The sequence below is a fragment of the Hippoglossus hippoglossus genome, chromosome 18 (genome assembly GCF_009819705.1).
Source record: "Hippoglossus hippoglossus isolate fHipHip1 chromosome 18, fHipHip1.pri, whole genome shotgun sequence".
Classification (NCBI taxonomy): domain Eukaryota; kingdom Metazoa; phylum Chordata; class Actinopteri; order Pleuronectiformes; family Pleuronectidae; genus Hippoglossus; species Hippoglossus hippoglossus.
This window is the reverse complement of record NC_047168.1, coordinates 15,699,686-15,710,903: the sequence shown is the minus strand read 5'-3', so window position 1 is coordinate 15,710,903 and position 11,218 is coordinate 15,699,686. Positions and strand designations below refer to the sequence as shown.

Genomic DNA, 11,218 nt, shown 5'->3' with positions numbered 1-11,218 from the left:
GTTCCTGCTCTTTACCAAATAAGGTGCAGTGCGGGGCGGGGGACCCGGCTGCTGCTGGGAGGAGGAGGCGGAGGAGGAGGAGGAGGAGGAGGAGGAGGATGATGATGATGAGGCGCCGCCGAGTGCGCACAGACATTCACCAACTTTAAGCTTGTTTTAAAAACCCCACTAAAGGAAATACAACCCCACCACGCTCACAACGGTAAGATCCACCTGCACGCTGACGTGTCTGTCTCAGGGAGCTGGTGCCGAGGGACGCAGCTCCGGGTCTATTTCTGGAGTTTGTGATTACAATGGCTGGGGCGCGGTATGCCCGCTATGTGGAGCGGAAACAAACCCTCCGTCACGTATTGCCTCAGGTTTACTGGGTTCGTTCCACTCGACGTCACCGTAACGGTCTCCGCGCCTCATCTGGTGTCATGGTGCTGCTGGGTGCAGACTTGATTCAAGAGGAAGAGAACGAGGAAGGAGTTCAAGAAGTTTAAGTACTGAGTGTAAACGGAGCTTTCTAACAGTAGTTCTCAGGTTGGTTCATATATATATTAAAAGCCAGCGGTGAGGTATTCGTGTTATGACTACTAACAAACTGTTAAAGGGGGGGAAAAGCAAACCAAAGAGTGGTTTCCTGTCAGCAGCAGGGGCGGATCCAGGGGGGGGCACCGGCCCCACTGATATCTAATTGGCCCCTGTCCTGGTAGCAGTATTTTTCTTTTAATAAACTAGTCACCAAAGCTGCTTTCAGACATGCACGGAACTCCAGATAATCTCCTGACATTGTGGCTGTATGTGAGAACGCAAGTGTCCGAGTGAGAGGCTCCTCAAGAGAGACTCACGAGAGGTTTTGCTGATAGGAGCCGACTCCAGATGTGCTGCGAACGGAAGCTAGTGACCTCTGCAGCAGAATGAATACGTGACATCCTGCCTCCACAGAACACTACAGACATGTCTGTCTTGGTTTGAACACGTTCCGCAGAGAGCCCTGTTGTGTGGACATTCTCTGGAGTTCATGTTCAGATAACAATAAATACGACAACTTGTTAAGAATATTTACTTTTTTACACAATGTGCTTGAACAAAAATACTTTTTTTTACAATATATTCAATGATGTGTGACTTTGCTCAAAGCTACAGAGCTAACAGTAAATGAGGAATCACCTAAATGTGCACCTTTCTGAATCAGGGGTTGTGTCTGGATGTTGGACAATTGGCCCCCTCTGTGAAAATTGTGGCCCCTTTATGGCCCCTGGTTTGAAAATTCTTAGATCCGCCACTGATTTATCACATCCACTACATCTTTCTTTACATGCCACAGCAGGGTGAGTTTCTCATTCAGCTCAAACATTAACATCCTGCATTGGAAAACATGATCAACTGTTTAAACCAACAGATTTCAGCAGAAACGTAAAGATAAAGGATTAAAGCTGGTGTTTCAACTGTGGGGGGGGGGGGGGGGTTAAGATCTCAGCTGGAAATGGCTGTGTATCTCTTGGCCTGAGTACCACTTTGTGATGAAGTGCTGATTTGGCTTCATGTAGTGAGCGTTGGTTCCTGCTGACCCATTAGCTCCTCGGAGCTGCTTCCTGCGTTAGCCTCGTTACACAAAACAGGAAGTGTGGCATCGTGGTTAGTGGCTAATAAAATGAGTTGTGTGTTTGTACAGAACGTCCTAAACACCCGCACTGCACAGGTCGCAGCTTGAACATCCAAGATTCATCACACAACTTTAGTGTGAGTCTCAACATGTCAGGGGTTGAAAATAAAAATAAAAAATTTCAGTTTCACACCTTTGAGGCCTAAACTAACCTGTTGATGTTATTTAGTAAACTATCGGGCACCAATGTCTTTGACAGGTCGGCTTTTTCATACCTAACCTTGTCTGAAAATTGGAAAAGTAAAATCAGGATTTTTCATGTTGGGGATATATGACTGCATTTTGTGCAGGTGAAGAGATGGGACTCATTCTGCAGGATTTAATGATATCTAGTGGTGAGCTTGCAAATTGCAACCTCTTGATTAATCCTCTTCTCGCCCTCCCATTCCAAGTAGAGAAAATACTAAATAAATACTGAAATGCTAAATACTCATTTCCAAACCCTGCATCTGTTTCTCCTGCTTACTCTCTGTTTTTTGTCTTTTTTTGCAGAATATGTGACAAACGTCCGCAGGTTATGTGACGAGCAGCCAACACAGGATCCCACGTTCAGTTTTAAAGCCCCATCTTTGACCCCCGCTGGACGACAGAAGCCTCTTTGAACTCCTCATTGCCGAACATATCCCAACATGCCACTAATCGTCTTTCCCACTTCCCAGCTGCTGTGGGTGCGCGTGGCCGCCCTGCTATTCACCTGCGTGGCTTTCAGTGCCGCAGCGCACGCAGCCCGGCTGCCGCACGAAGGCATGGCTGACTGGTGCATCTTCTGCTGGGCGTTCAGCTTCGCGTGCACCCTGCTGGTGCTGCTGGTGCAGCAGTTTGGCCTCCAGCCGAGAATCCCAGTGTCCTGGTCCAACTTCCCCATCACCATAGCCTGCTACGCCGCCCTCCTTTGCCTCTCAGCCTCTGTCATCTTCCCACTCTTTTTCCTCAAGGACCAGCAGGGGCCCAGCGAGGCCCGTGACCATCGCATCGTCTCCACTGTCTTCTCCTGCCTGGCAGCGGTGGCCTACATGGGGGAGGTGAGCTTAACTAAAGCGAGGCCGGGAGAGACGGCGGGTTACATGGCTACGGCTCCGGGCTTGCTGAAGGTGCTCCAGACCTTTGTGGCCTGTATTATCTTCATTCTCGTCAGCGACCCTGTGTCGTATGACCAGCACCCGGCGCTCAAGTGGTGCATGGCCGTGTACTGCATCTGCTTCATCCTCTCCATGGCTGTGGTGGTGCTGTGTGTGGGCGAGTGCACCGGCTGTCTCCCCATCCCGTTCTCCAAGTTCCTGTCAGCGTACGGGCTCTTGGCGGTCATCATGTACTTGACCGCCACCATCATCTGGCCCATCTTCCAGTTTGACAAACGGTATCAGGGCCAGAGCAGCGCGTCGTCCAAGCTGATCGCGGTGGCTGTGCTCACGGGCCTCAACTTCCTGCTTTACCTCGCTGACCTGGCCTACACCGCCAGACTAGTGTTTGTGAGCGCCTGAGAGGAGGAAGTGAAGAACACACACACGCACACACACACTGATAACTGATGTGGACTCAAACCATTTGCTGCCTAATTCTGCCGAGACGAGGAAATCCCAATAACTCAAAAGCTCACTTACAATATGTGTGAATGTACGTGTGCACAGTGCATGTTTCCAGATATCTGCAATGATGATATTTAACTTCTAATGTGACTCTTGCTCAGTGTGCAACACAAGTAGAAGGTGACAGATCTGAGTTCTGTATTTTACATGATGGTGTGACACGGGAGGATGAAGTCAGAAACACTGGAGAACACAGAAGAACAAAAGAACAGTGACAAATATTTTCATTGACAGAAATGCACACAGGCATCGTTTGCTTTCTGAAGCCTCTTGTGCCAAACACCACCGAGCTGAATATCCTTCTTATTATCTTTTGTTCGTGACAGTAAAATGTATCAGTATTGAACCGTGTGAAAGGTTGTAATTTGATTAAAGAATTTAGTTAAACAAATAAATATTTAGTGTCGTCGTGGTTCAGACAAGTATTTCAGGAGTGGTTCTGGCTCCGGGGAAGTTTCCTTGACGCACAGAACATATTTGGATCAAAGTGAAAGAGAGCGGGGTTACCGCTGTGGTATTGATAACAGTTTTAGAATAACCAGTTTGAATGTGAAACAATAAGCATCAGTTGGTCTTGTTTTGAGATGATGAATCCCTCAGGACTGATGAGAGAAGCAAACTGCTTCCACCCAAGACTTCCACTTAGTTTGTTGAAGATAATTCAATAGAATGACTGAACAGCTGAGATCAGAAATGCTTTCATCTGTTATTGCTTGAAAATCTCTTTTTAAAATAATATTTTAAAAGAGAAAAATCTTTCTTTTATGGTTGAGTTTTGATTTGTTTTGATTTTTTATTGTATAGTTTATCCTCTTGTGAAGTCCCTTTGTAAGGAAAAGTGCTACACAAATAAAGCTTATTATAATGTAAGATATATTTCTTTGAGAACGGGTCAGAATAAATCGACATGATCTCCGACAGGGTTAACATATCCTTCTGTCCCAAAGGTAGTCTCCATGGCAAACCCATATTTGCGCCTCCCTTCTCCTAGTGGATCATTTCCGCAGTACTTCTACTGCTGGTAAGACAGTAGAAGCTACGTATGCAGGTGTGCTTCTTCCCGCAGGAGGACGATGGAGGACGCGTACCAGTATCCAGTTTTCTTTGAGTGCCACGGTCCGCTGCTCCGGGGCCAGAGGGGGGCGATAGAAAGACACTTCTCTCTGAGCCGCAGATCAGGCGGAGGTGACTGCGGACCGCTGAGCCAGTGTGCGGGATCAAGTCTTCAGTGTCGCTTTCAGGAGTCAAAGAGGTTTGTCCTCAACACGCGCACATTACTGAATAACTCGTGTGTGCTGTTGTTTTATGTGTGGAGCCTCTTGTAAAAACGTGCGTAAAAAACCAAACCATTTGAATTTCGCTCAGTTTAAGTTGTATCAAAGCCTTAAGAGCCAAAGAGGATCTGGACTGTGGAAGTGTTCATAACACAAATGATTTGACATTAACTCTGCCCTGGTTTCTGGAGTTGTGTTTACCTGAAACAACCAAAACACTTTCACCTTTCGTCTGTGACGTGGACTGGCGCACTTTGTTGACTTTTACGCACGAGAATAAAAAAACAAACAAAGTACAGAGGACAAAGACGTCACTGCGGTTTGGATTCACTCGTGATTGGACCGCACTCGGCGGAAATCAGTAATAATATATAACCGCTGTTTGCATGAAAACCCACAAAGTATGTCACAATGAGTCATGTCGAGATACGAGTGTTGAGGCAAATACAGCAGACTGAGGTACTGGAGTCATTAGTATTGTAATGGTTGTCATGCTGATATCTGTTTTCAGTGTTTTACTTGTGTGGGTGTGTTTTGAAAATAAAGAAATTATTATAAATACTTCATAAAAAGGAAAATGTGGAAAGACAAATGGTGAAGCAGAATGTGAATCCCCTGCTGGTCAATAACAAGTAATACCTTTCATTAACGAAGCACAGTTACAAAGTGTTTTTACAAGACAACATGATAAATGCAATTCAAACAGTTTAGATGTTAATTAGAAGAAAAATAAATAAAGAATGAATAGAACAATATAAAACTGGATTAACACAGTGCATATCAACGGTCCCCCAGGAAACCACTCACGAGATCTGGACTGTTTTGTACCTTATTTTGAAGGCGTTCACTTAGTTCCCCATGTGTTTGGATTTCTGGATTTGTCTTTGCACTCTTGAGTTCTTTGTTTGTTCTAATTGTCTTTCCCTTCTCAGATCAGCAACGTGTCCTGCAGAGACCTGAGCACGTGGTGACGTTTGCAGATGGGACTCTGGTGCTCGTTGTTCGAGGAAGCCTGGAGTCTGACGCCGCTCCTCCCATCGCAGCCTCCAGTCCGGGTCCCGATTCAACATTCTCCGGTCCAAAAGGTTTGTGTCGGTCGGTCAAGGTTCTGCATTCAAACAATGAAACACAGTTTGTCACGTAATGTTGTTTTGTGAAACTAGTTTTTGTGTAAATCAAGTAATTTTTTTCCAACAGACCAATAAATTATTATCATGGTTTTAATGTATATTTCCTTTTAACAGAGTCTACAGTCTATTCCTGCCTCCATTCCGCCACCAAGTGGTGAAGAATGTGAACTACGACCTGATACCTACCGCCTTCCTTATCCACAGGCAGGGAAAGAACCAGAGAGGAAACTTGCCTCTCGGGACTGCACTGCTCAGCGGTCAAAACCCGCATCTGTCGACTGGGTCAGGCCAAACTCCGCCTCCTCTGGAGAGAGATTGAGGAGGGTTTGGGACAACGCTTTCCAGGAGTCAAGGTCACACGGAGAGATGCAGGTCAGGTAGCTTTAGAAGGTTTTTTGAAGGATGTTGTTGAGGCTGGAGATTGGATCTCTGATAAAGAGAACCTGGTGTTAAGAAGGAGAGTTCTAACATGAGCCCACATCTTTGGCCTTCGTAAGGAAGGCTTATGGGAGGATCCAGGGGCGCTGCAGGACTTTCTAGGGGTCGGTGACGAGGTGGAAATAGAGTTAGGAGACATAGAGCTTCGTTTCCTCTCCCCTCTCACCTGATAAACTGGACGACCCAGCAAATAAAATGCAAGAAAAGTTCAAGGAACTCAAGATTGACCTTCCTAATAGCTCTGCTGTTCCATCTGAACTTCGGGAAAAGCTCCAGTCCAAAACCGCTGAGATGAACCAAGGGCAGCTAAGGGCTCAGTTCCTGTTTGGCTCTGACAGCACAGTGTACTTACTTGGGCCACAACCCGAGAGTTTGAAGAGCTGAATGAAACTGTCAAACAGTGTTTTTTGCAAAACGCAATAAATCTCCCTTTCCCAGAGTTAGCACACGAGTTACAGGTCTTTCTGCAGCTGCATGGTTTTGACCTTTCAGAGGTTACCTTCCATCCTCTAACGCTTTCCTCTGGGTGCATGTTGGTGCTGGAAGGTCCAAACAGCAAAGTGACTCAGGTCAGGAACCTGTTGGGTCCATTTCTCGACTCCCTTGTTCAGGACACCACTGACCTGATGGCATCTTTGAATTTGAGTGAAGGAAACCAAACAGTTGCCAGCTCTAGCCTTTGTGACGGCCTCCAGGTGCTGGTGTGTCAGGGGGACCTCAGCAAACAGGACACTGATGCCCTGGTTGATGCTGCCCGTGAAGATCTGGAGAACTCTTGTGATGTTGCTGCTGCGATGGGTAAAACAGGTGGTCCTGAGGGACAAAGAGAGCGAGACATCTTAGTGAAGCAGGCTTGGAAAGTTCCTTCAGGAGACGTGGAGGCGACCACAGGGTGGAACCTACACTTTGCAGGTGGCAGAGAAAGGTCCTTGCTGGAAAACACTGTCCAGTTCACTCTGAATGTGGCAGAGAGGATGGAGCTCAGGTCTGTAGCCATACCCTGTATCAGCTCGGGTCTGTTTGGTGTTCCTGTGAACGTGTGCTCTGAGGCTATCGTGACGGCTGTGAAAGAGTTTTGCACTCAGGGAGGACGAAGTCTGAGCACAGTCATCCTGATCGATAACAGAGCAGAGGTGGTGAGGGGCCTTGCAGGAAGCATGTGACAGGCTCTTCCAAGGGATAAGTACCGGAAACAGTCCACCTCGTGATCTGAGGTCCCAGACGGACGCTGCAGGAGGAGACACGACAAGAGGAGCCACTGCTGGAGCTCCTGGAGACAATGTCCATTTTGAGGCTGTTCAGGGAACCATTGAGACCCAGCAGGTGAGACACTTTATAAATTGTTAAAGAGAGACATCCACTTGTGAATACTGCTGCTGTCTGTGGCTGGTTTGTGAGAGGATGAGGAACCTAGAAAAATAAAACAAAAGATGTACAGTCCCTTCATCTTCTGCTTCCCTTGTAGGTGGATGCCCTGGTGTCTCCCATGGTTGGACACGATCCTCTCTCTACACTTGTTGGTTACACTTTGTCCAACACAATCGGATCCCAGTCTGATTTGATTCCTCGGTTTATAAATGAATCAGGAGAAGAATCAATGCCTGGTGATGAGGTTCTGGTGGAGGATGTCACTGGACTTCCATCTAAAGCAGTCTTCTTCCTCAACCTCGTTCCCTGGGATGATGACGAAGATGGAACTGCAGTCCAGGTGAAACAGTGGGTTTCATTAGTGTCTTCACCATAATGCAGTTCTTGCTTCATTGAATTCTGACCTTTTGCAGGTTCTGAGACTGGGCATTAACAACGTCCTAACTTCCTGCGAGAAGAGGGGGTTTGGATCTGTGGCTCTCCCTGTGCTCGGGGCTGGTTCTGCCTTGCGTTTTCCTCACAGCGTGATTGCCAGGGTTCTACTGGAGGAGGTCCATTCATTTAAACAGAACCGAGCAAGTAGAACGCCGCTCCTGGTCCGAATCACCATCTACCCCACTGACACGGAGGCTACTGAGGTATAAGGGAAATGCATCGTGCCAGAAATACTTTCTGAAACACCGGAATGTTCAAGTTTAGTATTTTGCTTAAAATATAAGAAGCAGCAGAAATGTCTTTTCCTGATGTGGATTTTTTTTTTTGTCAAATTCACACAGAAACTATTTTACATAATATAAAAATGTTACAGGCTTAATAGTAGTAATTGTACATTTCATTTTGAAACCACCAAGCTCTTAACATCAGCTAATCTTTTCAGCATCAGATATAAACAGTAAGCATAGTTCCTTGTTTCCGCAGGTCTTCAAAGGATTCATCAAGGATCTTCATCAACCAGACGAAGGTGAGTAGAGATCATGACTTCCAGCACCTGGTAACTAAAGGGAGCATTAATGAAAGAGAAAGAAAAGTCAGAGATTGCAGAAATAATTGTAAATATTACAAGAAGAAAGTCGCAATTTGACGAGAATTAAGTTGTAATTGAATGAGGAAAGAAGTTATAATATTACAAGAATAGAAGTCATTATTTAATGAGGAAAAGTCACAGTATTATGAGAATAAAGAAGAATATATATTTTTTAAAGAAATAACCAACAAAGAGAACATGTGTTTGCCAAAGTTTGACTTTACTCTTGTAATATTATGACTTTATCCTCTAAATCTAATACTCCCTTAAAATTCATCATCTTGCTATAGACGAATAATATGTTTTCAAAATATCTGACTTTATTGTTTCTTTTATTTTCATAAAACTATAATTATCCATGTTACAGATACGAGTAAGTCCGTTTTTGTTTTGCTATCATTTAGGTCAGAGACAAACTGAAGAGAATAAAGTGAATACTAATACTATACTTATCGTCATTGTCACTATTCTCCTCCAGCGACGGGTACGATGAGGATCGTCTTGCTGGGAAAAACTGGATCTGGGAAAAGCGCCCTTGCTAACAGCCTGTTTGGGGCGGAGGAATTGTTCAGAACAAGCTCTTCCTCCAGCTCTGGAACAAGTAAATGCCAAGCGGAAACCAGACCTGTAAACGGAAGAAGCATCACTTCTGATCGACCACTCCAGGTTTGTTTGATACAGACCGGTCTGAGGTGGACATGAGAACTGAGATAACAGGTGTTTTGGTCGAGTTGGCCCCGGGGCCTCATGCTTTTCTCATTGTGCTTAAAGTGGAACGATTCACTGAGCAGGAACAGGCCACCATCGTTAAAATACTTCAATATTTCTCTGAAGATGCTCTGAAATATGCCGTAATCGTCTTCACTCACGGTAAGCAGCTTGTGGAAGGGCAGAGAATTCAGGAGTTTGTCAGTCAGAACCGGGATCTGAGTGATCTGGTGGCGATGTGCGGTGGCCGGTGCCACGTCTTCGATAACAGATACTGGAACAACAAACAGAAGAATGACTACAGGAGCAACCAGTTCCAGGCAGAAGAGCTTCTGAACACAATAGACAAGATGGTGATGGAAAATAATGGGGGCTACTACACCAATAACACACTGCAAGACGTGAGTGAGGAAATAAAGATGGAGGAGCAGCGTATACAACTGTCGTCAGTAAACATATCAAAGGACGTCGTCCGACAGAGGGCTAAAACCAATGTGCATGAAAGGCTTTTGATCCGACTCACAGGACTCCTAGCAGGAGCGATATTAGGAGCTATATTTGGTGCAGCAGTCACGGTTGGAGTAGATATCACATCTGTGAAGGACTGTTCAGAATTACATAAACTGAAGATTCCAACACTTGCTAAGGGAGTCCTATCAGCAGTAGGAGGTAGAGTGCTGGGGCTGGGTACTGCAGCCGTGATGACAGCAGGAGGAGTAGCAGGAGGAGCTGTTGGATACGAGGCAGTGAAGGGAGCTAATACACCACAGGAGGCAGCTGTGATGGCACTTAACGCCGTCATTGACAAAAGCAAAGTTTTAAAATTGAAATAACTGATTTCTCGGCCACTAGGTGGCAGTGAGTGGAAAAACCTGGACACGTATTCAAATCACATATGTTTATTCCATATTCACTCTTCTTTTAGCTTAGTTTAGTTTTGGTTTTCCACCGTTTACGTTGGAGAAAAATCTCTTTAGCTGCTAAATATTAAAGAGCCTAACTCTAACCCCACTTTCTTTTCTTTGTTCTTTAAGAAGAAGTAATTGATCTATCAGCTCCGACTCGATCCACTCAGTAACACTCGCCATCGCTCTGATGTCAACAGACGCCAGAGAAGTTGTAAATAAACGAACCAGAAACCCCGATGGCTACTGAGCAGATACAGATATCTTCCGCCTCTTCCGACTACACCTTGAATACAATTTTAAACTAACAATTTAGTAGCACTTACATGTCACTTACTTATAGCACTTTGTAGTTTAGCTTTTTTGAAGAAATGGTACTTTCTTGATTCTAGTTGTTCTGGGTTTGTTCCTCGTGGTTGATGCTCTGATTACACTGATTAGTCACTTTGGATAAAAGCGTCAGCTAAATGAAATGTAATATAATACAGAGGCAATAAATATATTCTATCTAACCTTGAATTATCTGTCATGTAATGCAATCGTTTTAATATGTATTTTCACTTCAAGTTGTTTTGATGATTAACTGAACTTTTCTGCTCTTCCTTCTTTATATTAGATTGATTGCTAAAAAATCACTTTTCCAAAATTTGAAGGACCAGATTCAAGTGTTTATCCGTCTATTTGTCTAAGGGCTTTGGTGCATGCATGTTTAAAGTGCACCTACAAGCTCTGGTTAACAGGGGGCTCCCTACAGCAGGAAAAAGCTTTGTTAAATCAGATGTCAGTCCCCAGACTATCGGATGTGTATCTGTTAACCTGAACGCTGAGCTGATGCATTCACTTGTAAGAACTAATAAAGAAACAACTGATGACAATCAAGAAGTTTACAGGTCTGCAACAAACTGTACAAACTTTGTCACAACATATGTCCTTTGTGTTACTGCCTCAGATGATGTGTAGTTTATACAATCTCCTGTCTTATTCCTTATTTTAACCTTTAATTGGCAAATTTTGGTATTTCAGACTTCATAATAATGATAATAATACTTTTAACTTTGCTTAAAGAGACTTTAGACAAGTTTAAAAAACAGAAAAGCAAGAAATATAGAATTGACATCATAATGACACATCAAA

The 11,218-nt window shown here is 44.6% G+C and overlaps 1 protein-coding gene and 1 pseudogene across 9 annotated transcripts in view; both read left to right on the top strand.

The window, feature by feature from the left end:
* LOC117779128 (myeloid-associated differentiation marker homolog) overlaps window positions 1-11,218 on the top strand; it is a 52,960-nt gene that overhangs the window by 26,961 nt on the left and 14,781 nt on the right. For 3 of the 9 annotated variants that reach the window (XM_034615035.1, XM_034615036.1, XM_034615037.1), the window contains one exon: window positions 2,144-3,632. In XM_034615035.1, the coding sequence (XP_034470926.1) occupies window positions 2,281-3,132 (852 nt within the window). In that variant the 5' untranslated portion in view covers window positions 2,144-2,280 and the 3' untranslated portion in view covers window positions 3,133-3,632. Of the gene's footprint in view, window positions 1-57; window positions 526-2,143; window positions 3,633-11,218 lie in introns of those variants that run through there. The other 6 variants (XM_034615033.1, XM_034615032.1, XM_034615038.1 and 3 more) reach the window with 6 other exon arrangements.
* LOC117752192 lies at window positions 4,311-10,164 on the top strand (annotated as a pseudogene).